Source organism: Eretmochelys imbricata, chromosome 2 (assembly GCF_965152235.1).
Source record: "Eretmochelys imbricata isolate rEreImb1 chromosome 2, rEreImb1.hap1, whole genome shotgun sequence".
NCBI classification, from domain to species: Eukaryota; Metazoa; Chordata; order Testudines; family Cheloniidae; genus Eretmochelys; species Eretmochelys imbricata.
The window spans coordinates 109,666,061-109,692,847 of record NC_135573.1 but is presented as its reverse complement, the minus strand read 5'-3'; the positions used below and the strand labels follow the sequence as shown (position 1 = coordinate 109,692,847).

Here is a 26,787-nt window from a genome sequence, read left to right as displayed (position 1 = left end):
GTGAGCTGTAGCTCACGAAAGCTCATGCTCAAATAAATTGGTTAGTCTCTAAGGTGCCACAAGTCCACCTTTTCTTTTCACAAGGAGAGTATGACACACCCCCGCCCAAGCCCGCATTAATTTAGGCAAAGCCAGACCCAAACCCCCGCTCCGCAGTAAAAAGCAACCACAGGCGACAGAAACACTCCTTTAATCTCCTATCCCATAACAAGGTAACAGGTGCTTAAGCAAGGGAAATAACATGAAGACCGTGCAGCTCCCCGGTGCAGCTGGTAAAGCGGCTAGGCTGGAACTGGTCCTCCCATAGGCACCGCGCTTCCATCCATGTCACACACACAAAGTGCAGCGCCGCAAGCCCCAAGCTCCCCCTGGAGTGAACGTTCCCACGACTCTCGAAGTTTTTAGGGTGTTTATTTCTTTTCAAAGTGCCGAAGTGTTAACCCCATAAAAAGTTACTTTCCCTCTTTTCACACAACATCCCTTTCAGAAATTTCACTTCTCATAAAAAAGGTCAAAGATCCATAAGCCTCCAATTGGTTTACAATGAAGTCTTTGTGGAGTTCAGATTCATCTAATAGAGCACCATCATCCTATTCTAGCCAGTCAATTTTGGAGTTATTTTTAATTGTTTTTATGTTTTCCTTTGACAGAAAAGATTTTAGTCAGACAGAAACATGACCTTTTTTAAAATTCCAAAGTCCGGTATTTTCCCCTGTTCCCAATCCTATCACTGCCATCAGTGTAAGTGAGAATCAGGATTTCTTTGATTAGTTTCATCCACAGATCTAGTCTCCTTACAACACTTAGGGTTTCTTCTACAACAATCCAGTTCACCTTATGTGTACTTCCTGATATTCTTAGCAATTTAATTATTTCCCCTCCCTCAGATGAATGCTCATGAGATTATTTCAGTTTCATGGCGAGCAAGCGCTGGAGGCAGGGTGGTACCACAGGGACCTGGGAAATGAAATCTGAAACAGAAATTGGAATGGTTAGGAGAAAAAAAAAGATGATGAAAGCCAGTTATAATACAAATTACCACCACAGCATGTTTGCCCTTTATACGCTTCCCTTAATCCAGTTTCTGCAGGTTGTCTAGTCATTTTAAAAGGGTAATTTTTCCTACACAGACACCGGAGCAAGCAGCACCTGTTGTAATAGCTGTTTAAGCAGCAAATCATTCAACAGGGTAAAGAAGTAACTTGACTGAAATCCTATAGATGTCACATTTTAGTTTTTGTATTTTCAATAAATTGGCAGTTAAACTAAAACACTGAAAAACAAACCAGGAGAGTTTAATACAATCTGATAGAGAATTATAAACTCTTCGGACCCCCTTGTCTATAAAGTTTACGTTTCAGAGTAACAGCCGTGTTAGTCTGTATTTGCAAAAAGAAAAGGAGTACTTGGGGCACCTTAGAGACTAACCAATTTATTTGAGCATAAGCTTTCGTGAGCTACAGCTCACTTCATCGGATCCGACAAAGTGAGCTGTAGCTCATGAAAGCTTATGCTCAAATAAATTGGTTAGTCTCTAAGGTGCCCCAAGTACTCCTTTTCTTTTTATAAAGTTTAGACAGATTTTGAAAAAATAGTAAACAAAGAGCTAGGAAATGTCATTGTCTAACATTTTCTAAACCAGTGGTCCCCAAATGGTGGGAGCACCCCCCTTCAGGGTCATGGCAGAACGTTTTAGGGGGGCACATGGCAGGGCCTGGGCCAGCCCCCACAGGGGCCAGGGAGGTAGCACCACCCAGCCCTCACTGTGCCCCCAGACCCCAAACACTCTTGGCTCCCAGCCACAGCTCTGCTCCACCTTGAGACCAGCTCCAGTCCCAGCTCCACTCCGCGCCCTGCTCTGACCCTCAACCCAGCTCTGCCCTCACCTGCTTTCCACCCTCAGGCCAGAGCCACCTCTAGCCCCAGCTCCTCCCCAGCTCCACTGTCAGCCCAAGCTCCTCTGCTGATGAAGCCTTGGCTGTGCAGTAATGGAACAGGGGGACATGGGCAGACTCCATTACTAGTAAGGGGGCAGAACAGGAAAAGTTTGAACACCACTGTTCTAGACACTTAAGAGCATTAAGTTTTATCAGGACAACATAAGAAATCATTTAAGTTAACATTGCTTCCCCCTTCTACCTAAACTGTGAGTAGTTTTACCTGAACCTATTTGTAGCCGGGGTGGCTTGCATGTTAAATTCTGCAACTGGCACTCCTCTGGCAGATACTTGAGGAGCAAACATAGCAGCAGGATACACCACAGAAGAGGTTCCCACCTGCAGGGAAAAAAACACAGCATCAGATCAACATTTTAAAAAAAGAATCCAGTACCTTCAGACATCCTGAGAGACTCTTGACCTACAGCTTTGCTAAAACATCTAATGCATGTTCAACCCTACAATACGAGTCTACAAGTATTGATATGGCCTGATTTCTGCAACCTGCCAAAATCTGAGGGATAAGAGGTCTGATGCAGTACTCCTCGGACTGGAAGGGAGTAAAAACAGCACCCAAGTTTGCTCTTCAGCCCTTCTAGTTGACAGTGGTATGGCAGTGACTGGTTACAAAATAAGCCATTTTCAATCATATGTGGTTGAGGAGGAGGGAAAAGAAAAAAATCACTCAGAAGTGGGGCCACTGACAAGGGAATAAATAAGGGAAATCCTAACAGAACACAGTCTAAAGCAAGTTTAAAAATATTAGGTAAAGTAGCTGCCCTCCTACCTTTCAGAGGTATTGTGGAGATTAATATTTAATAATAGAACACCATTTATTTAAATAGTTTGGATGCTTTCTACATTTTCAAATATATTGATTTCAATTACAACACAGAATACAAAGTGTACGGTGCTCACTTTATTTTTGATTACAAGTATTTGCACTGTAAAAAACAAAAATAGTATTTTTCAATTCACCTAGTATAAGTACTGTAGTGCAATCTCTTTGTCATGCAAGTTGATCTTACAAATGTAGAATTATGTAAAAAAAACAACAACCTGCATTCAAAAATAAAACAATGTAAAATTTTAGAGCCTGCAAGTCCACCCAGTCTTACTTTTTGTTTAGCCAATCGCTCAGACAAACAAGTTTGTTTACATTTACAGGAGATAATGCTGCCCTCTTCTCGTTTATAATGTCACCTGTAACTGAGAACAGGCATTCTCATGGCACTGTTGTAGACAGCATCACAAGATATTTACGTGCCAGATGCGCTAAAGATTCATATATCCCTTTATGCTTCAACAACCATTCCAGGGGACATGAGTCTATGCTGATGGCGGGTTCTGCTCGATAACAATCCAAAGGAGTGCGGACCGACGCATGTTCATTTTCATTATTTGAGTCAGATGCCACTAGCAGAAGGTTAATTTTCTTTTTTGATGGTTCGGGTTCTGTAGTTTCCGCATTGGTGTGTTGCTCTTTTAAGACTTCTGAAAGCATGCTCCACACCTCATCCCTCTCAGATTCTGGAAGGCACTTTAGATTCTTAAACCTTGGGTCAAGTGCTATAGCTATCTTTAGAAAGCTCACATTGGTACCTTCTTTGTTCTGTGAAATCTGCAGTGAAAGTGCTCTTAAAATGAACAACGTGCTGAATCATCATGCGAGACTGCTATAATATGAAATATATGGCAGAATGCAGGTAAAACAGAGCAGGGGATATACAATTCTCCCCCAAGGAGTTGAGTCACAAATTTCATTAAAGCATTATTTTTTTAATGAGCATCATGATCAGCAGGTAAGCATGTCCTCTGGAATGGTGGCGGAAGCATGAAGGAGCGTACGAACGTTACCATATCTGGCACGTACATACCTTGCAATTCCGGCTATAAAAGTGCCATGCAAATGCCTGTTCTCACTTTCAGGTGATATTGTAAATAAGAAGAGGGCAGCAGTATCTCCTGCAAATGTAAACATACTTGTCCGTCTGAGCGATTAGCTGAACAAGAGGTAGGACTGAGTGCATTTGGAGGCTCTAAAATTTTACATTGTTTTATTTTTGAATGCAGTTTTTTTGTACCTTAGTCTACATTTGTAAGATCAACTTTCATGATAGATTGTATGAGGTGAAATGAAAAATACTATTTCTTTTGTTTATCATTTTTACAGTACAAATATTTGTAATAAAAAACAACGTACACTGATTTCAATTACAACACAGAATACAATATATATGAAAATGTAGAAAAACATCCAAAATATTTAATAAATTTCAGTTGGTATTCTATTGTTTAACAGTGTGATTAAAACTGTGATTATCGTGAATAATTTTTTTAATCACAATTAATATTTTTTAGTTAATCGCATGAGTTAACTGCGATTAATCGACATCCCTAATCTGAACATGTAAAACACTGAATATATTAAAAAGCAAAAGATGAAGTTGCACTTGAAAGAATAATCTATGGTGGAAGAGGCAACTTCGAGGAAAGCGACTACCAGCATAGATTGTGCTATCATTGCAAAGATGCTTCTTCTCTTTTCTTTCTCATTTAGTATAAATTAAATGTTAAAGTAACCTTAAGCACGTTGTTAGGGACACATTCAATTAAAGCTAAAAGTAGTTTCAGGTACTACACCTGTCCCTTTTCCTTCCTACCAATTTATGGGATTTTACAGAATATATTTTCCTATGTTTTGAAATATTTGTCTCCCCCCTTTTAGCAAAATAAAAAACCCATGCAAATAGGGGAAACTGATTGGCTATATTAAACTGACCATCTATAAAAGTTCTGTCTGATACAAAATTAAAACAAAAAAAATGTATTTTAAAAAATGATTTGTTAGCTTTTACAACTTCCTAAACAGTTATAGTAAACAAAAAACAAAAAAAAAAGGTCAAAAGTGTGATTTTTTTTTTTAAAGGTTGCACTGTTTAAGGAATTGAAAAGTTAAGCAGTATTAGGTTGGTCATATTGCACAAGTACTTTCAACTACTGCATATGCAGCTAGTGTATAACTTTAATATAGATAGTATGTGCTATGTGGCCAAGTTAGCACTGCTGAATTTACTTCGACTCAGAAATTCTTTACTGGTATGTTTAAATCATCAAACTTAATGCTACCTTAACAGAGTGAGACTTTATTTTAATGTATTATGTTTCACTGAAACTGTCTCATGGCTGTATCTACATTTCCCATATCTGAGAGATGTGATTTCTTAATTTCAGTTTGCTTGACTAAATAGGAAACCAAAGCATTCCTTACCACCAAACAGAGGTCACAGATCTCAAGTTCATTTTCAACCTCCGTAAGAATGTCTGAATTCAGAGTTTCTCCAAACCACACAACATGGGGACGGAGGAGGCCATTGCAGCCTTGCTCTTCACACCTGTGAAAAGTTACAACAATAGAAGGAGATGGAACATTCAAAGTGATTTTGAGCCTTGCATTGATTTGTTAAAAATGTTTAAGACTGACCTATTTCAATTGCAACAGTATCGTTAGACCACACTTAGGACAACAGTATGTTCAATCTAGGCATGATTAAAGCTACGATTTAGTCACGGGTATTTTTATAAAAGTCACGGACAAGTCACGGGCAAGAACCAAAAAGTCAGGGCCTGTGACCTGTCCTTGACTTTTACTAAAAATACCCCTAACTAAAACTAAGGTGCTGGGGGTTGGCTGAGTGGGGGAAGCGCTCCTGTGGCTGCTGATGCGCTACAGCAGGGGTTCTCAACCTTTTTCTTTTTGAGGCCCCCCAACCATGCTATAAAAACTCCCCGGCCCAGCTCTGCCACAATAATTGGTTTTCTGCATATAAAAGCCAGGGATGACATTAGGGGGTGGCAAGCAGGGAAATTGCCTGGGGCCCCACGCCACTGCTGTTTGGGGGTACAGCTTGGAGCTCCACTGCTGCTGTACTGGGACCATCTGCCCGGGGCTGCCCGATCAGTAGCCGGTGCGGCTGGCCCCTAGGGCCACCCCAGCTGCTTGGGTGGCTCTGGAATCAGCTGCACCAACCGCTGCAGAAGTCACGGAGGTCTGAGAAAGTCAAAGAATCTGTGACTTCCGTGAAAGACTCGCAGCCTTAGGCATAATAATATAAAAATAATGTTTCACATTACAGCTGAAGCTAAGACATCAAATCTCTGATTCCAAAGGACTCTATAGTACTTTACAAAATTAATTTTGTGCGGGCAGACATCAAAGGGGGTATGTTTGTACAGAGTCAGTTGAACAACTGGGGATTTAAACTACTCCACTCCATTTGGACCACATCCTCTTAACTACAGGATACAGGAAGAGCTTCCTCTATTATACAGTGCAACTATATCTCTGGGTGAAGTACAGAAGCTGTTTAACAAGATTGAGCAATACTACCCAACAGTCTAATGCATGAAATGAAAAATAGTATAGTCTAGTGCAAAAAGTTGAGGTAAATAATTTACTGCCACAAAAACTGCCATGGGATTTTTAATGATCACAAGATATCTTGCAGCAGACAACTCCAAGCATAGTATTAGATACTGCCTCAGAGGAAAGAGTGCTAGCTACTGAATAAACAGCAGATTATCCTGTAGTACTTGGCTGCTTGCTACCACTGTTCAACTTCCCACTTGCTAAACAATCTATTCATTGAGCCTTGTCTTTACCAGAGGCGTACACAGATAAATAAGCAATCTATTTTTCTTCACTCTAACCCCTTGTGATGCTCTGTACCTCGGGGAAACACCTTGCACCCCCATGTTCGTCCTTATAATATGATTGTGTGGTATCCAATGCAAAGTTTGTCATGTCGGGTGTCTTCGGAAGGCTCATGATGCACTGAGCATTGTTTTATAGGTTGCAATTTCATGTATATAGTTATGAGGCTGAAAATGTGTCCTCATGGCTTAAAACAAGCCCAGGCAAAAACTCTCCAGTAGCAGAGGCCCAGGCAAAACTCTCCAGGAGCAGAGGGGCAGTTCACATCTCATCAGGGCATGTATGGGACAAACGCAGCCCAGCCTCACAGGAACAAAGAACACTGGCCTAGGCAGACACAAAGGATCTGCTGGATTCTCGAATGAGTCACCCCTCTTCCCTTGGTCAGTTTGGGACTACGATGAGGTAATGTTCACCTGACCCTGAAGGGGGGGGGGGGGAACAAAGCCAAGAGGGAAGAAAGAACATGATAAAAGGGAAAGACATTTGCCATGCGCTCTCTTGTTCATCTCCAGACACCACCACCAAGTGACTGAAGCGCTGATCAAAGAGGTGAGCCTGGCTGAAGGGCAACCAGCCAGCCTGTGGTGAGACACATCTAAGTTTGTAAGGGTACGGAAAGCGTTAAGATCAGCTTAGAATGCGTTTTTCTTTTATTTCATTTGACCAAATCTGACTTCTTGTGCTTAGATTTTAAGTGATTATAAGTCAATCTTTTGTAGTTAATAAATTTGTTTATTCTACCTGAAGCAGTGTGTTTGGTTTGAAGTGTGTCAGAGGCTTGGGATAACAAGCCTGAAACATATCAACTTCTTTGTTAAATTGACAAACTCATATAAGCTTCCTAGGGTTGTGTCTGGGACTGGAGATATTGGCTAGTGTCATTCGGTCAGACAATCCAAGCAGTGGCTGGCCAAAAGTGCTCACTCATGTAGCTGGGAGCAGCTTACATGCCAGAGGCTGTGCGTGAAGAGCCCGGGAGTGGGGGTTCTCACAGCAGAGCAGGGTAAGACTGACTCCCAGTCGAGGATTGGCATGACCTAGCAGATCACCAGTCCAGATAACACCAGGGGAACATCACACCCCTACTCCATATTTCCTTTGTCAGTTATCTCTTGTAATGTTATGTTTAAAATTAAGATGTTTGGCACTATGTTTGGCACTTAAAACGCAGCACTGGAGCAGCTGCGCCACTGAAGAGCTTAAGTGAAGACACTCCTATGCTAGGGCAGAGCTTCTCCCATGAGCATATAGTTAATCCACCTTTGCAAGAGGCAGTAGCTATGTCAACTGAAGAAGCTCTCTGGCCAACACAGCACTGTCTATCCCGGGGGTTAGATTGGTATACATACGTCACTTAGGGGTGTGGATTTTTCAGACCCCTGAGTGACAGTTATACTGATATGTCTATAGTGTAGACTTGTTCTGTCTTTCTCATTTTGTACACTTCTTTCACGTTCTTCTGATGCTATGTAAACAATATTAATTAATTCATTTGTGGAGGCATCCTTTCAAAGTACTTGTGAAATTTGAGGGGGATCATGTTGGTGTGGTGAAAAGAGATGAAAGTCAACACTCACCGAGGAAGATTTTCAACTGGAATCTTGGCATCTTCTATTTCAGGGTCTGGAGCACTGAAGTCACAAAATAAAAACACATTTTAAGTACCAAACAAAATGCTATTACAAGTAAAATGTATTTCTCCAGAGTACTCTCTCAAATCAAGGTGGTTTAGTAGCTGTAGAAAATAAATATATCTACTACAACACTAAAGTCAGTAAACCAGGCTCATAATTGGTTTTAGAATGGTAAGAACAATAATAGGGCTCAGGTGCAAGGCACAAAAAAAGATGGTTTCCATTTATGTGGAGCACCACAAAGGGGCTGGGGGGAATGTACGTGTGCCCCTTTTTTTTGCTTCTCTCTAATGTAAAAAGTTCTGGGATGGGTTTTTTCTTCCTTAAAAAAAACTTTTTCTTAATTTTTTCACATATGAGAAATTCCAGACTTGTCCACCTGGAACAACTCTATATGACCACAGACAGGGCAAGAGTATCACTACACAGATACCAAGGAAGTGAAACCTGATATTGAGGGGAAATGTGATTTTTAGTCAGACCATTTAAAATTCTGTCTTTTTTTTTCATGCCTATTTAATTAAGCTTTTTCCCTACACACAAAACGTATAGCACTTCAACTATATTGGTATATTGGTATTGGTATCCCCACTAATATAATTGTGTCCTCCCTCAGAACTGTAGCAGCATAACTGTAATTGGTTAAATAAAAAACAAAACAAAAAAATCACAGATCTAACCAAAATAGTTATACCAATACAAATTGTGTGTGTAGACCAGGCCTAATGCAATTGGAAGAAAAGACATCTTTGGATTTAATGCCTCCATGCTTTCAATCAAGAGGTGAGAAAGTTCCAAAATTCTCTCTTCATTTTTCCCCACCACCAAATGCCATCAAGCAAAGTCAGAGAGACCAGATCTGATATTCTTAATATTATGAAAGTTAAAAAAAAAGATTTCTAGATCTTCTTTATATATCAAATCAGCAAAACTGGGCACAAATCCAATCTTCCCTTTGCAGGTCATCTTTGGCTAGGTATGCACTACAAAGGGCATAGCTATGTTGGTCAGCGGTATGAAGAAGTGTGATTCCTGACTGACGTAGCTGTGCCGGCACAAGGCCCTTAGCAAAGGCACCGTTATACTAGAAAAACTGCACTTTTACTGGTATAGTTTATTTCATTCAGCACAGCTGGAATAAGCTGTACCAGCAAAAGCACAACTTTGCCAGCATAAACTATGTTCACACAAAGAGCATTTTGCTGCTATATTATACGGTAGCAAACTGCTCTCAGTGTAAACCTAGTCTTTAACTTGAAGCAGCTCTTCTCTTTCGGAGATCTAAAAGGATATTACTAGTTTAATGACTGAAGTCAGATTTACCATCATTTATACCTGAAGTTTTTCTGAGGGCTACGTGCAAATTGTTATTTATTATTTGTACTACTGTAACACGTAAGTACCCGAGACATGATCAGATTGCAAGGTTCTGTAAAAATATACAGGCCACAGCACATATGGAATGTGTAGCTACATGCCATAGTGAAAAGCAGATTGCATCCACACTGCAGTGTGTACCTACACTGGTCAGTGAAAGGCTCTGGCTGTGGGGGAGCTGCCAGAGCCTTTCCCCACTGCTTCCCCCATGCCAGAGCCTTTCCCTGCTGCCAAAGTCACTCTCTGTGGCAGGAAAAGGCTCTGGCAGGTCCCTGTGGCAGGGAAAGACTCCAGCAGTGGGGAAGCAACAGCAGGACACTATACTGCTAAAAATAACAGTGTAGACATCGGAGGCACTATTTCGGTGAGTAGAGAGCTGTGTAGGGTACAGGGTTCAGGTGGGTCTTTACTTTACTCACCTAAGCAGTGCCTCATGGTTTACATTGCTATTTATACCCATACTAGGAGGGAGCATAGTGTATGTATTCCACACTCCACCAGAAGAAGCATGCATTGTAGACATACCTATAGAAAGACAGTCCCTGTATAGAATTGCTTACTGTCTAATTTAAGACAAGATGTAACAAGTGAGCGTAACAAACGGTAGAAAGGTGGGGAGGAAGAGAAGGGGATAAGGGTAAAAAGTTCATATAGTAACATAGGATAGTAACCACTCAACTTGATGGTTCCAGACCATCTGAAATGTTTGTTCTAATGGAACGGATATACAATTTTGTGTAAGTTTTAGGATAAACAATTTTTCATATACTACATTTATATCTTGTGATATTATGGAGCACCAAAGCCATTCCAAAGTTAAGGCTATAATCAAGCTTTTACTACAAGCCTGATTTTTCTCCTACCTCCAAAATCTCCAACAAAGGAATAGGAGTCTAAAAACTGTCAGATTATGAAGGGGGTGGAGATAGATGTTTTCTACTAAATGTGAAGTGATTTGGACAAAGGGTTCCTGAGTTATCACTTCCTAAAACAGGTTTTCAGCAGCTTCCAAAACTTCTAAACTTTTGGTTTTGGTGACAGAGTGGCAAAGATTTTAAAAAGGGAAAAGTGAGGAAAGGAGAAATAGTACATAACAGTTTAGTTCATCTAGTCACAATCTCATGCACAGAACCAATGTTTCATTTCCTAGAGTCCAACATTAAAAGTTTCCAAAACCAGAAAACTTTGCTTCAAATCCAGTCAAGGTTGCTAAGTGACAGCAATGTACCCATATATCACATCATTTACAAAACTGAAGTACTCAAAAGCAAATAAAAAATAGGTAAGGACATCTTGAAGGTTACACTACACCTTCCACAACATTTTTTAAACAAAGTATATATTTCATCACATCAACCATAACTGAGAGACATGGATTGCTGCGGGAATTTTAATGTATTTTTGATTTTGATATCTAAATATTTCAAGGAATATTGGTGTATGGGGATATTAGTTAATATATCAGAAAAAGAAATAAAGTGCCTATTGCTGTTTCTTCAGAATAAGGGTGCAGCTGTAGTTTAATAGCCAAATGTATGACATTCTGTGGCCTCACCTTTGAAATAACAGATGTGTCATTAAAGTGCTCATTATTGATATAATTTGTATTTGACAGAAAATTGTATTTGATTTGTCACTCAGAAATCTTAACTGATCTTTTAAATATAGCTTGTTGGTTTTGGAACTTCCCAGAGCTTTTGTTGTTAAACATCTTTCATTTTTCCTTTTGTGTAGGTGTCACTGCGTTCAGTGGCAATCCAGACCAGGAAGGGGCTGTCACCACTTGCCCTGCAATCCTGGGTGCCTTACAATGTTTTGCTGCTGTAGCTCCCAGCCTGCCTACAAGCACGCAGGTCACACCCTGAGTGTCTGTGTGTTAAACAGCCCTGGTTCAGCAGCTCTGACCCCAACCCACTCTGGCTTCCATCAGCCTTGGTTACAATCAGCAAGGTGACCCCAAATACATTCCCAGTTCTGAATTTTACCAGTGTGGTAGATGTCGTGAATATGTCAGGCCTGACAAGAGTTGCTGACACATAGTAGTGAACCACAAATGGGCCTTGGTGTCACAATAGGTAAAAGAAGATATTAAAAAAAAACCTTAATGAGTGATATAAAATATAAGCCTAAATATATAATACGTAACTGGATCCAGGTTAGTCTCTGCTAGAACCATTTAATGTATCACCATCTAGTGGGTTATTTTTAATGAACTTATTCTGCTAATTTCCTGTAAGTATGATCATTACTTAAAAAACTTGGAAAAACATGGCTAAGCCCCGTGTGCACTTTAGCAGTGAGCTGTTTCAGTGGCCCCACATCTTCCCAGTTCTCAGTGAATAAAGTAGAATTAATGAAACAATATATCCTATGTTTTCAAAGCATCATGTGAGCTTTAAACACAATTCCCACTGAGGTAAATGGGGGACACCTGGCTAAAACCCAGCCCCGCTCTGAAAATATCTACCCTGTTTAAGATAATAAATAAGTAGCAAACTGAAAAAGAGAAAGTATGGGTTTCACAATATATTACCCTTTCCCAGCCAAAGCTGGACATATTGGACTCTTGTAATTCTTTGCCACATTTCCACAGCTGGTGCATCGGGTTTTGAATAAGCTACCTGAAATGCACAAAGCAGCAATTCCAGATTTTAATATCAAACAATGACTTTCAGATGTGGTTACGCATGCAAACAGTTATATCCATCCCAAGTGTTCCCTTATTTGACATTGGAGAATATATCTTGTGGGCAGTTTAAGTTACAGGAACACAGAATTAAGAAATTCCAACATGGCAGCACTGTGAATTAGTTTATTATAAAGCATGTACATAAAACATTTTGGATTGGCAGTCAAAGAAGCCAATAGCATATTTATTCACAAAGCCAAGATACACCAAAGGCAGGAGCACAAGTTTAATAGAAACTGCCATGCTGAACCAGAGAAATGGTCCCTCTAGCAGACTGTGTCTTATACTCTGGTTTATCTCATGACATCTAGATGACTACAACACAGTGTTGCTGAAAAAAATAATTTTACAAAAAAATGGGAATTGTTTGCAATCTGGCTAAGAAGGATGACTTATGATTGTAGCATTTCCCTCGGAGTACAGGAGAACTGTGTTAAAACACACACTTTGTAATTTGCACAAAAAATGCTCAAAAAAGGTACCTCCGACTTCTCAAATAATTAACCACAAATGATACAGTGAGGCCTGACATTACTAAGACTTTGTAATATACTGTAGTATATTTTGAAAAAATGAAGTATAATCAAAATTAAACTACGCTTATCAGAATAAGTAAACAAAATACTTTGTGATGTATTATCCCTGCTCGCAAACTGGAAAACTCAGTAATTTGTAATTCCTACCCTTTAGGATAAATAAGCTAAGTTCTATTGTATGAGTATATTCATCCAAGTGGATCTGAGACATGCAAGGAGAAAATATTAAGAGAGAGACAGTTCCAGTGCCATCGTCCATATAAAAAACAAAATGACAAACAACAAAGGGAAGAGACAGCAGGTGATGACAAGTTCAGCAATAGCTGGTCAGAGTAAGTGCATGTGTAACCCACACACCTCCTTGGGTGTGGTGTTCTGTCCCATCTAGTGGCACCGAGACCACTTAGAGAGAGTTAAATGAGTCTGCTTTACAGTCTTAGCTAACAGCCAGCTGGCTTTTAGCTCACGCAGTAGAAGCTCATACACTAAGCTCCAGAGGTCCCAGGTTTCATCCTGCCTGCCAACGACCAGGGTCTGTTGGCGTTACACATGCATTAAGACTGGTCAAAATTTTCCATCTCAAGTGCTTGACAGAAACTGGGTTTTCAACAAAACAACTGTTTATGTGAAAAAGTGTCTGCTTTCCCTGGAAAATGTTGACTTTTAATCTAAAACTCGAACACCTGAAAACCAAAAATTTTATTTGGAAATGCCACCACAGCACCTCGTGAGCGATAGTGCACCCATCCCAGACTACATCTTCCATGCTGCTCCCTGGTGTCCCCTCTTCCTGAGCAGCTACAGTGCATCATGGGAGGCCTTGGCCACAGTGTGTAATGAGAGATGTAATCTGGCCAGGAGCCAGACCCATAAAGGACAACTGGGCCACGTGGCTCTGGGCCACTGGGCACGTGGCATTTCTGAATAAAAATGTTTTTGGTTTTCACTTGAAGTTTTTGACTTCACTTCAAATATTTCAGTAGAAACTCTCCCCCGCATCTTCTGAGCAGTTCTAGCGTATGCGTGCATTAATACTAACCATGAATTTCTAAGAGGTGTTTTGTGCCCGCCTTTCTGTGGAGCTCATCGATGTTCTGAGTAATGACCACAACACTCCTTCCCTGTTTGCTCAGTCTGGCTTCACACTCTGCAATGGCAACATGTGCTGGATTTGGTTGTTTACTCAACATCAGTTCCCGGCGGTAATGATAAAATTCCCACACACGGGAGGAGTTCCTTGCAAAGGCTTCTGGGGTAGCTAATTCCTGAAAAAAAAAAAAAAAAAAAAAACACCACCATTCATTCATTCATTCGTAATAAGAGCAAAACAACTACACCTGATAGTAGATATGGTCACATGTAAGTTATTAAGGATGTTGAGCAATTAAAAAAAGTAATCGCATTGTTAACCGTGCTATTAATCGCACTATTAAACAATTATAGAATACCATGTATTTAAATAGTTTTGGATGTTTTCTACATTTTCACATATATTGATTTAAATTACAACACAGAATACGAAGTGTACAGTCCTCACTTTATATTTATTTTCGATTAAAAGTATTTGCACTGTAAAAAAAAATAGTATTTTTCAATTCACCTCATACAAGTACTGTAGTGCAATCTAGATCATGAAAGTTGATCTTACAAATGTAGAATTATGTACAAAAAAACTGCATTCAATAATAAAACAATGTAAAATTTTAGAGCCTGCAAGTCTACTCAGTCCTACTTCTTGTTCAGCCAATCGCTCCATTTGTTTACATTTACAGGAGATAACGCTACCTGCTTCTTGTTTACAGTGTCACCTGAAAGTGAGAAAAGTCATTCTCATGGCACTGTTGTAGCTGGCGTCACAAGATATTTATGTGCCAGATGTACTAAAGATCATATATCCCTTCATGCTTCAACCACCATGCCAGATGACATGCATCCATGCTGATGATGAGTTCTGCTCAATAACAATGCAAAGCAGTACGGACTGACACACGTTCATTTTCATTATCTGAGTCAGATGCCACCAGCAGAAGATTGATTTTCTTTTTTCGGTGGTTCGGGTTCTGTAGTTTTTGTGTTGAGTGCTGCTCTTTTAAGACTTCTGAAAGCATGCTCCACACCTCATCCCTCTCAGATTTTGGAAGGCACTTCAGACTCTTAAAACCTGGATCGAGTGCTGTAGCTATCGTCAGAAAGCTCACATTAGTACCTTCTTTGCATTTTGTGAAATCTGCAGTGAAAGTGTTCTTAAAATGAACAACATGTTCTGGGTCATCATCCAAGACTGCTATAACATGAAATATGTGGCAGAATGCAGGTAAAACAGAGCAGGGGGCACACAATTCTCCCCCAAGGAGTTCAGTCTCAAATTTAATTAACGCATTTTTTTTTTTTTAACAAGTGTCATCAGCATCGAAGCATGTCCTCTGGAATGGTGGTCGAAGCATGAAGGGGCATATGAATGTTTAGCATATCTGGCATGTAAATACCTTGCAATGCTGGCCACAAAAGTGCCATGCAAATGCCGGTTCTCAGCTTCTGGTGACACTGTAAATAAGAAGAGGGCAGCATTATCTCCCGTAAATGTAAATAAATTTGTTTGTCCTAGCAATTGGCTGAACAAGAAGTAGGACTGAGTGGACTTGTAGGTTCTGAAATTTTACACTGTTTTGTTTTTGAGTGCAGTTATGTAACAAAAAAATTCTACATTTGTAAGTTGCACTTTCACGACAAAGATTGCACTACAGCAGCTGTATGCGGTGAACTGAAAAATACTATTTCTTTTGTTTATCATTTTTACAGTGCAAATATTTGTAATCAAAAGTAATATACACTTTGATTTCAATTACAACACAGAATATATATGAAAATGAAGAAAACATCCAAAATATTTAATAAATATCAATTGTTATTCTATTGTTTAACAGTGTGATTAAAACTGTGATTAATCGCAATTAATTTTTTTGAGTTAATCACGTGAGTTAACTGCGATTAATCAACAGCCCTAGTTATTACCTAAATGACAAGATAACATCAGAGTATTTGTAACCAGCTATATCTAACAAGAATACAAGTCAATAGCCAGAATCAGTCCTTCTTATTCTATAGGGGCATGATAAGTCATTGTTATACAGGAGGCCCGACTAGATGATCATAACCGTTCCTTCTGGCCTTATAATTATGGATCTATAAATACTGTATTTTATGCAATGAAGAAATGCCATTGAAAGTTGCATATAATTTTACTGTAATATTATCCAGAATTCTCTCCTTTTACACTGTGCACACAGAACTCATTCTACACTGCCCAACCAAGCCTCCTCTTGAGAGTACAAACACAATACAAGGAAATTAAGAGAAACATAATAATTAATATTTTATATGCACTAAAGTAGCCATAAAACTATGCACCTTTGCATGATATATTTTGTGCTACTGGTCATTTCAATTTGGCCTTAATTTACGTATAATATAGCCAAATAATAGGCTTTCATTCTGGCAGCAACTAATACTTTGTCTCCTGCGTGTCTATAAAATCTCAGCCATAATTCTGCATTAATACGCCTTTTGCATTCAGTTTTCTTGTTTAAAAGATAGGGGGAGAAAGCTCATTCAAATAAAGACATCTGAACTATATACTTGCAGTGCTATATAAAGATTGAACATTAATATGTCAAAGTTCTCCTATAAAAAACAACATTTATATAAATATACTGTATTTAAATGCACAATTACTGAAAGAAATAGAGGTGCACCTTTATCATGCCAGTAACTGGATAACTACACAGCTGTTCTAGTTTCCAAAAGAATTAAATCTTTCATGAGCATTATCTTAAACACACACACATAAAATTGATTATGATGGCAGTGCAAATATAAGAAAGGGAACATTAAATCAAGTTAATTTTGAGCCACAGAAGGAGCACAGACAGCAGGTTGCAGTAAGAAGTTGTCAGAGTGTTTCAGACAAAATCATCAAGACAAGACATTTTCAAGCTTTAGAAAGTGTTACAAGCAATCAAATAAACAAAAAAAATGTACTCAATTCCGTCCTTCATCCTTGTTTTTTTCAATTTGTCTAATTCAGAAAGGGAGAGGTGTCCTGGAGGAAAAAAGCAAGCAGGGAAACAGCAAGGAGGACCCCTAAGTGTCTCCAAGAGAGCTAAGATTGTTGTGCTGACCAGCAAAAAGAAGAAGTTGCAGTTGCATGAGGCTACCACAGTGGAGCATGAGAAGAAGCTGCAGAGATGGCTAAGCAGAGAACATTTTCTCACTACTGAAGCACTGTGGGAGCACTGCAACCCTTTAAAATAGCTAGCTGCTTCTGACTCATTGCAATGGCACATTTGAATTAAAGGAATAATAGTCACTCATCAAATGTCTGGCCCAGTACATACCTGAGCTTGCCATTTTCTCCAGTAGCCCCCTGAGCCTCTGAAGGTAGGAACACCACTCTCGGCGCTAACACCAGCCCCTGTAATAATGGCTATATGCTTTGCTTTGGCAAACACTTCTCGAAAATCAGCCATATCTAAATATAATGGAAAAAATTAACAATAATTGATCCAACAGTTTTGTTTCATGTTTAAATAGAGACCATTTAATCACTCAGATATTTAGCAATGGGCATACAAGCACAATGTGGCTGTTGGGCAAAACTGCCACACATTTAATTTTAGAATATCTATTCTTTCCTGATGTTCTGTACATCAAAATTAGAAGTGTTATCTATGAGAAACCATTTTAAGCCCTGATCTTGTAAACACTTATGCACACAAGTAGCCCTACTAACTGCAAGAGGACTACTCATGTGCATGAAGTTAAGTACACACGTTAAATGTTTGGAAGACTGAGGCTTTAAACAAAAGTTCCTATGCTGGAATTAATAGGGATACAATAATAATGCTGTAATTTCTAGTTATATATAAACCCCTTTCAACCAAGTGGTTGGGCCACCACTTCCCGCAACTCCACCTGCGGACGCTCAGGTAAACAAAGTGTCTTGCGGCCCGCCGGGGGCTTACCCTGAACAAGCCGCGAGCCAAGTTTGGGAACCCCTGGTCTAAGGGCTTCCATGGAAGGCCCCAATCCTTAGATTAGGGTTGAAAGGACTGGGACTACTGAGACCCCATAAGAACAGGTGCTAGTTCTGAACTATGGCTGTGATAATCTTGTGATCACAAAGGAAATCAGGGGGAGGAGGGAAGGCTGAAGGACTCCTCCTCCCATAGCCAGTGTTAGGGTTGGGATGATGGCTGGTAAGCTTATTAGCATGCATGTAAGGGTTTTTTTTATTGGTTTTAGTATGTTTTCTCAGTAACATTTTTTATTGTAAGAATAAAATAGGCTTGCATGGGAAGTGCTGTGTGGTACTTTATAACTATAGCAATTACACCTGTTAACCATCGCTGATGAGAAAGCAAGCTGGTGTCCTCTGGCAACCTGTCTGTGCTGGGAATAACACAGTGAAGGCAGGGAACTGTGCAGCCTGGAAATACCCAAGTCAGAAGGGAAAGAGACGCGGGTCTCCACCCAGAAAGACAATGGCTGGGAAGCTGGAAGCCTGAGAGTGGGTGCCCTTGTTGGACCACTGAGGGGAAATACAGATGTAGTTACCCTGACCTGTGATACAACCATCTTAAAATTTTTCATACATTATGCTAATTAAAAGGAAGACACAAATTAAAATCTAGTTAGTGTAAAAAACATTAATTGAAAATAGTTTAAGGTACGACATTTGCCTCTGAGTCACCTTGTCAATTTTTGGTTTGCATTTACATTTATCAATCATTTTCCCAGTAATGTGTGAAAAATCCACACAAGTAGCTTGGAAAAGTGACTGATTATAAAGGGCAAAGAATTAAATTAATACACAAAAGAGCTATCAAATGCACAAGCTGAAAAACAAAAATATTTGCATCTCTAATCTCATTAAATTATAGTCATCTTAGATGTTGCTTTGAACTATAGCAAACAAGATAATTTTCAGAAAGAAATACAATTTGTATGTCAACAGAATCCCTTTAAATTGACAGATGTGAAGTGACCTTCCCAAAGTCACACAGCCCAAACCAGACCACAGCCCTCCTAGAATGTGACTGTGGAGGTGAACTTTCAATACTGTTTGTATTTTACAATCTAAAACAATGGTTCTCAAACCGTGGGTCAGGACCCCAAACTGGGTCGCGACCCTGTTTTAGTGGGGTTGCCAGGGCTGGCTTACACTTGCTGAGACCTGCGGCCAAAGCTGAAGCCCAAGCCCCACCTCACGTGGCTGAAACCTGAGGGCTTCAGCGGTGGGTGGCGGAGCTTAGGTTACAGGTCTCCTGCCCACAGCTTGGGTGTCAGTTTTGGCCCCCACCACATGAGGCGGTGGGGCTCGGGCTTTGGCCCCCACATCCTGGGCCGTGGAGCGTAGACAGGCTCAGGCTTGGGTCCCCCGTCCTGGGGTCATGTAGCAATTTTTGTTGTCAGAAAATTGGGTCACGGTGCAATGAAGTTTGAGAATCCATGATTTAAAAGATGTTGCTTGTTGTATTCAAGTTAAACTAACTCTTTTGAAGAAAGATTTTCATGTAGATTATCACCTGGATTTGAATAGCTGTAGTATTACCCAATACCCTATCTGTGAGTTGGTGGGAGTGGTTTCACTACCTCAATTCCTGCAGAAAGCCTGCAGTGCAGAAGCAGAGGAGTGAATTTTATTCTGTTTGAATATGGAAGACAAATCTAAATATATACACAAAAATATACAGTGACACAAATATATTGCTTATTTTATAAATATTGACATTATAAAAAGTGTTAACAGGAATAGCCATTTTGACCCCTAACTATGTCAGGAACTTGGCAATCATTCAGCTTGATTGCAAGGAAGGTGACTTTCACCCATTTAAAAAAAAAACAAAAACCCAAAGCTTCACAGCCACACTTTTCCATTTAAATACTTGTCTCTCCAAGAATCTCACTTTCAAATTAAAATATAGATTGCTATTATCAAAGCCCGGGCAAGTTCAAATCAAGCTTATAGGCGAGGCACAAAGCTTTTATTAAATCATCATTCTCCTCCTGATTATTACAGCTTCACTGTAGTGATGCTGTATTTAATGTTGAAACTGCATTTCCATTCTAAACACTCATTATCAGGCACTTGTAACAGGTTACTCGGAGGCTGAAATTTCTCATGCTAGGTCAAAGCCTAGAAGGATTTTTTTTTTTTTAATCTTTTCAGTCATTTGAATTCAAGTTTAAAAACATACCATTTATTACATTTTCCATAGGATTTTCTTGCACTTAAACAACAAAAACATTTTTTAAACTTCTAGCTTCCATCCACATGATGACTAATTTGACCTGTTTGCAAAAATTAGGATTAAAAAGTTATAGAAATACAAGGAACAGGCAAACGCATTAATTTCCCATTACTTTACAAAGGGATAAGGCAGAGAACTGATTCTACAATCACAGAGCCAAAAGTGATTCAGCAAAGGAGACTGGTGGTTTGGACCTTGCAATCTTTAAAACAAGGAAACATGTGCAGGTATTATACAGTATGTTTATATAATATACTCTCTCAAGTTTGGAACATTTATGTTGTTCAGTACTGTGTGTCTACAACAATGCTGCTTAACTTTAACATACTCAAAACTCAGGAAGCAAGGAAGACAGAAAAATAATTGACAGAATATTTGTCTGGAGTACAGAAAGAAAAAAATACATAGCACAGGAATGAATTTATCTTACTTGAATTAGGGCGAGCCATTTCTAAGCAAATCCTTTGTTTCTTGGAAGGAGGTGTCTTAAGTCCACAATATGCTTGCGAAACCAGCCTTCTACTGGTAAACTGGAAGAGACTCATCAGGATCACTTTATAGTTCTTAATCTGAAAGGAGAGATCAAATGAAAAGTTATATGAATACATGTTTATGTGGCAAAGATATACAGTGAATATACTCTTAAATACTCTCTTTTCTGTGTCACAAAAAAATGAGGTACAGTATTTACTATTTCATCCTTCACCCCGTTTGCCCAAGTATTGCTTATGGGCAAAGTTCACAACTACAGTATTTCAAACTTACAGAGCAATCAAATAATATGGTAAAACATAACATAAAAGATTTAAAGGACTGCCAATCCTCTTCTTGCAGAGAAAGTACTGAAATACCTATATTTTTTCCAGGTTTTTTCCCCAGTATGAAACACAGACATGTCAAAATCTTACTTGAACTCAAGGTGGAATAGCCATTTAATATTTTCCCCCATAAAATGAATTAATACTTTCCACTCTGCTGTGACCCTTGAGTCCTTGTATTGAAAACATACAGTATAGTCTCATGGGTTTAATAAACAAAAATGCAATACTGTGCAGACTCAGTAATCCTTAGCATATTCAGGGCTTTTAATTTGTAATACTTCATACAACCATTAACTAATTCTGTGATTTATTCCCCCTTTACAGATGGTAAAACATACACTGGGGAAAATTCACAACTGGAGTAAACTATTACAACTTACACTGATTTCACTGGGAATTGTGTCCCCTTATGACAAGGCTGATGAGACCCTCAGACAGGGTAAGGGTGACCAAGTGCTTAGTGGGCCAATGGGCTAAGACCATTCAGCCAAACCCATAATACAGATTTCAATCCTGGTGTTTAGCGTGTTAGATCCAATTACCTCTCAACACAGTACAGCTGCTCTATCCTTTTCACCTTGGTATTGTAATTTTCCTTATACTACGTAACATTTATAAAGAATGAACATATTGGAAAGTGTTATTGGTATATACCCGTTCATTAGCCCATTCGTTTATAAGCCGACCCCCCAAGATGGATAGGTAAAAATAGTAAAAACTTTATGACCCTTTCATAAGCCGACCCCATATTTCAGGGGTTGGCAAACATTGGCTCCTAGCCCATCAGGGTAAGCCACTGGCGGGTTGGGACGTTTTGTTTACCTGGAGAGTCTGCAGGTGTGGAGCCCCTCAGTTCCCAGTGGCGCAGTTCGCCGTTCCCAGCCAATGGGAGCTGCAGGAAGTGGTGCGCCACTTCCCGCAGCTCCCATTGGCTGGAAACAGCAAACCGCAGCCACTGGGAACGGAGGGGCTCCATGCCTGCAGATGCTCCAGGTAAACAAAACGACAATGTATTAGATATTCAATTCAATGATTTCACAGAGTTTAAAATCATCAAATTTTGGTGTAGACCCGTTTATAAGTCGACCCCCGCTCTTTGATGCTTCACTTTTTTACCAAAAATATTCAGTTTATGAACGAGTATATACGGCATTTATAAGTTCATTTCCTCTTTAGTGGTAAATGGAATTTAAAGTATTTTAAAAAGATAAATCTCATACAATCCACTAAAACATAGAGAAACTATACAAAAATGGAGGGAAGTAATAATAATAAAAAAAACCAGCCTTCATATTTATATTCACTACAACCAGCATATTTTTTTCCTTAAATAGAATCTTCCCGGATATTTAAAATCCACAGTACTTTCCACTGACTCAGATGTTCTTACATCCCAATCAAAAGAAGAAGCTCCCCCTATATTTTGAAACTGTAGGAGGTAAAAACCACACACAAAACTAGTGATTATTTCCCTTATATTACCTCATCATTTTCTCATTATAATATTGAAAGAATATTCTATATAAAATATTTAAACCAATTTTAACTATCTGATATTGATGACAGAACATATATACTAAGATTATACTAATGCAAAGAGTTTATTGCACTTTACAAATATCATGATTTCATTACTGGCACCACAGCATAATAATGTTGTCTATCAGACATGTTAAAAACATTAATACAGCTTAGACAAGCAACTGTACTGCTGAGAGCACACTCTACATGTATATTACTTTGTTACACACTGAAACAAATCAAAGACAACAACAGTATGTCAAACAGAAACATGTAGGGCCTAACTCCTGCAATGATAAATGTGTGGGTGGACCTGCGTTCACAGACCTGGTCTATGGATGTTTGCATTCATGTAACAATTTGCAGGATCTCAGATTAGAATCTCACTGAGGCAATGGTTTGTGGCAGGAATGAGAGACAGACAAAGGGAAGTCTTATTTAAAGGGTCACATGGGGATAAATATGGGAAAAACCTTCACTTGTTCTTTTCTAGACTAGAAAAATGTGAGCGTTAACAATTTAAATGCAATTTTGCACCTAGTGTAGAAATGAAGACACAGTTTAGCACTTTAAAAATGTGCTAGCGGGAGCCTGGGTTAAACACAACATATCCTGCCCACATTATATGCCAGGGGTCTGTCTAGACTAGGAGAATAGGTATTTGTTTTGTAAATGTATTGGGGTGACCCTAACCAGCTAAAACCTTAAGGCTCACTTCCCCCTACTTCAAAACAAGTAGAAAAATATTTATCAAAAACTTCAAAAATTTTTACACTCATCCATCCCCAGAGTCTCTGGTTGTGTCCGAGGTCCAAGAAAAGACCTGATCTACCAAGGGTATGCTGAAAAATAAGGACTCCAAGAACTGGATCTTTTCAGGCATAAGGCATATTCATCTGTCTCCCTCCAATTTTGTATCACAAACAACAAGGCCCTTTTTGCTAAATACAGATTTTTGACATGGGAAAGAATAAGCCCATACATATACAAATTCCATCAGGAATTTAGAGAAGAGCTAAGAAAAACCATCAAAGAGTATCGGATGGTACCGCAGGTGGCTATGAACCCATCAGATGGCCCATGGCCATTAGCTTTACCACACAACATGCCTCTTGATTGCAGGCATCCAATATATATTGCATAGCAGGTGCATCTGACTAGAGAGGACATCCAACAAGTTGGATGAAGTGCCCCACTCCCTCAAGGATTCAAGGGTGATGCTGAGGTCGCTAGGGATCTACACCCCTGACCAGACCATGTCTAATCTAGAAAACAAGGCTGAGAGGGAATTCTTCAAATATGTAAGAGGTTGTTACAGAGAGGACAGCTATCAGTTGTTGTCCATGCCCACAAATGGTCAGACAAAAGTAATCTGTTTAGTTTGCAGTGAGGGAGACTCGGGCTGGATATTAGGAAAAACTTGCTAACTGTAAGAGCAAAGCTCTAGAACAGGAGTGGCCAACCTGTGGCTCCAGAGCCACACGCAGCTCTTCAGAAGTTAATATGCGGCTCCTTGTATACACACCAACTCTGGGACTGGAGCTACAGGTGCCAACTTTCCAATGTGCCCAGCGGGTGCTCACTGCTCAACCCCTGGCTCTGCCCCAGGCCATTTAGTTCATCCCCTCCCTCAGCATGGGGGGGGGGGGGGGGAGATGAACTAGATGACCTCTCAAGCCCTAGGTTTCTTTGAAGATACAACTTGCCCTTTCTAGGCCCGGATTTTCAAATGTGCTAGGGCTGGTCTTCACACAGTTTTTGTATGGCTTGAATTATACCCAGTGTAATGAAAGCTGAACGGGGTATATGTCAAGCAATACCAGGGACAGGCAAGCCCTTAATATGTGTCAGTGTAACCCACACCCAGCCGGTGGGACACTCTTATCCCTAGCGGCGAGGCAACACAGACTCACCAACCAGCCTGCTACTGCCCTGGCACCCGACCCACGCTTAGCTCAGTCAGTGGAGGCTCACGCTGGGTTGGGGGATCGGGGGGGCTCCCAGCGTCCCACCCCTGGTTTAACAGGTGGCAGCCTTAGGGAGCGAGGCGGGGGGCGGCTCGGGATGCGGCTGTAGCCGGGCAGGGTGGCGCTCCGGCAGCAGGGGCTCAGGCTTTGAGAGCCAGGCGTCCCAGCCCGGCTCCCCCCGCCAAGGCGAGGCCGGCCCGGGCGGGTGCGGGGTTATCAGCCCCCGGCCCCGCACAGCCCCTGACAGGCCCGTGAGGGGAGAGCCCCCAATTCCCCCCCGCCCCGCGTCCCCCGGCAGGTTTCCCGGGGCCCGGCCCCGGCCCGGAGCGGGTACCCACCTCCGCAGCAGCTCCCGGTCGGAGGCCGCAGCGGCGGGACAGGCGGCAGCGGCTGGCGTCAGGGCCCAGCTACGGCCGCTGCTGCGTGGAGGGCGGCACGTCCCACCCCTGGAGCCGCCGCCGCCGCCGCCGCCGCCTGGGCGGGGTGGGAAGGGAGGAGCCGGGCCCGGCCCAGAACAGCCCCCGCCCGCGCCTGGGGCCCGCCCGGCGGATCCAGCGGGGAGCCGAAACCCCGCCGCTAACACCGAGCCCCACGGCCCCGCGCGGCCCCCAAGCGGGCTCTGCTCAGGCCGCGGCTCCCCTCGGCTCGGCCCCGGCCGCGCAGCCCTGTCCGGGAGAGACACTCTCCCACCAGCGGCTCGCTCCGGGAAGCGACGCCGGCACCTGCGGCCCCTCCAGTGCTGGCGGGGGTGGGGGGTTAGGTGGGTTAGCCTGGCCAGGAGGCGATATTCATTTCCCCTACGCTGTGGTGCTGCAAGCTGAAACAGACACTGACGGGTATTTCTGATGGTACAGGGCCCATGTTATAGGCCAGATTTCCCCTCGGTTCTTAGCTCTCAGATCTGAACGGAATCAGATTTTAGCCTTGGGGGATACGAGGGCCTCAAGGCCTACATGGTACTGGATTTCTTTTTACAGTTTCCCCACACCAACTGGCTATGGCGTAGCCCCTTACTGCTCTATCCTTTCTTCACTGGCCCTTCAAACATTGCTGTTGCCCTTTTGGGCTTCTTTCCCTTTTCCATCTTCTGATGCTCTTCTCATTGCGGAGTACTGGTATGCGGCACAGTTAACTCAGCCATTAGCACGTTATCTCCAATTTATCTGAAAACTGCACACCTAGTGTTGAAATCAGCAGCAGAGAGAAGGTACATCACCAAGGAGAGACTGACGAAGACGTTTCCAAGGACCCTGTAGTACCGATTCACATAGTTAAATGGCCAAGACCTTATTGCACACCTGCAGTTAGTGGCTTTCAAATGACCAGAAACATCAAAAACTGGAGAAAGGACAGAAGTAGAAATTATAAGTGGAGAAAACTGCCTGAATCAAAACTTTCCGTTCAAATGTCCTTGAACTTTAGCAAAAAGAACAGGAGTACGTGTGGCACCTTAGAGACTAATACATTTATTTGAGCATAAGCTTTCATGGGCTACAGCTCACTTCATCGGATGCAAGCTACAGAGGTGTGTTAGAAATATTCTTTGAGTCAGAGATGTCAAAAGTAGGATTTTAGGTCACTGCAGAATTGTATCATGTTCGTGGGTCTGGAGGGACAAAAGGAGAGGCCCCGAGATAGGACAGACTCTTCTGATAGGCTAAGAGTACAGCTGGAAAGATTAACAATATTGTTGGGTGGGTTAAGGGAACTACTGTTGTGGCTCCTTGTAGCATGTAGCAGTTTAGACCATTTAGTGTCCTTTTTCTTTTGTAAAGAAGTAAAGTTTGTGTTGTAAATGGCTTGTCTAGTTTTTGTAAAGTCAATCCATGAGGAGGTTTGTGTAGAAGGTTGTTTTTCATGAGAGTATCCAGTTTTGAGAGCTCAGTCACAATCTTTCCCCGGTTGCTGTATAGGATGTTGATCAGGTGGTTTCACAGTTTCTTTGAGAGTGTGTGGCACAATCTCTCAGTATCCACTGAAGTGGGCTGTAGCCCACGAAAGCTTATGCTCAAATAAATTTGTTAGTCTCTAAGGTGTCACAAGTACTCCTGTTCTTTTGGCTGATACAGACTACCATGACTGCTACTCTGAAACTTGAACTTTAGGAAATTTCAGGTTTGAACTACACAGCTTCAATCCATTTCCAGTATTACTCTTCTAAAATATAGGTACTAAAGTATAGAAACAGATTGCAAGCAGACAGCCAGATCAAAAACCACAAGAGAGGCTAGAGCAGGAAAACTCCATAAAGGAGTACTTGTGGAGTTTCCCCCACATT

General features: G+C 41.0%; 1 protein-coding gene across 1 annotated transcript; it reads right to left on the bottom strand.

The window, feature by feature from the left end:
• Window positions 1-394: 394 nt before the first annotated feature.
• SIRT5 (sirtuin 5) lies at window positions 395-25,003 on the bottom strand. The gene is made up of 9 exons (XM_077810593.1): window positions 24,848-25,003; window positions 20,631-20,769; window positions 17,285-17,418; window positions 13,930-14,155; window positions 12,199-12,286; window positions 8,232-8,285; window positions 5,209-5,332; window positions 2,161-2,276; window positions 395-971 (listed from the first exon to the last, which is right to left on the bottom strand). Exons 2-9 carry the CDS (start codon window positions 20,743-20,745, stop codon window positions 896-898), a joined length of 933 nt encoding a protein of 310 aa, XP_077666719.1. The 5' UTR covers window positions 20,746-20,769; window positions 24,848-25,003; the 3' UTR covers window positions 395-895.
• Between the last annotated feature and the right edge of the window lie 1,784 nt (window positions 25,004-26,787).

Excerpts from the sequence above, each read along its gene's own strand:
- SIRT5 (XM_077810593.1), bottom strand. The coding sequence starts at position 20,745 with ATGAGTCTCTTCCAGTTTACCAGTAGAAGGCTGGTTTCGCAAGCATAT. Across the intron at positions 17,419-20,630 it reads AATGGCTCGCCCTAATTCAA|ATATGGCTGATTTTCGAGAA; the intron begins GTAAGATAAATT and ends CATTATATTTAG. Across the intron at positions 5,333-8,231 it reads CCAGTTGAAAATCTTCCTCG|GTGTGAAGAGCAAGGCTGCA; the intron begins GTGAGTGTTGAC and ends AACTTTTCACAG.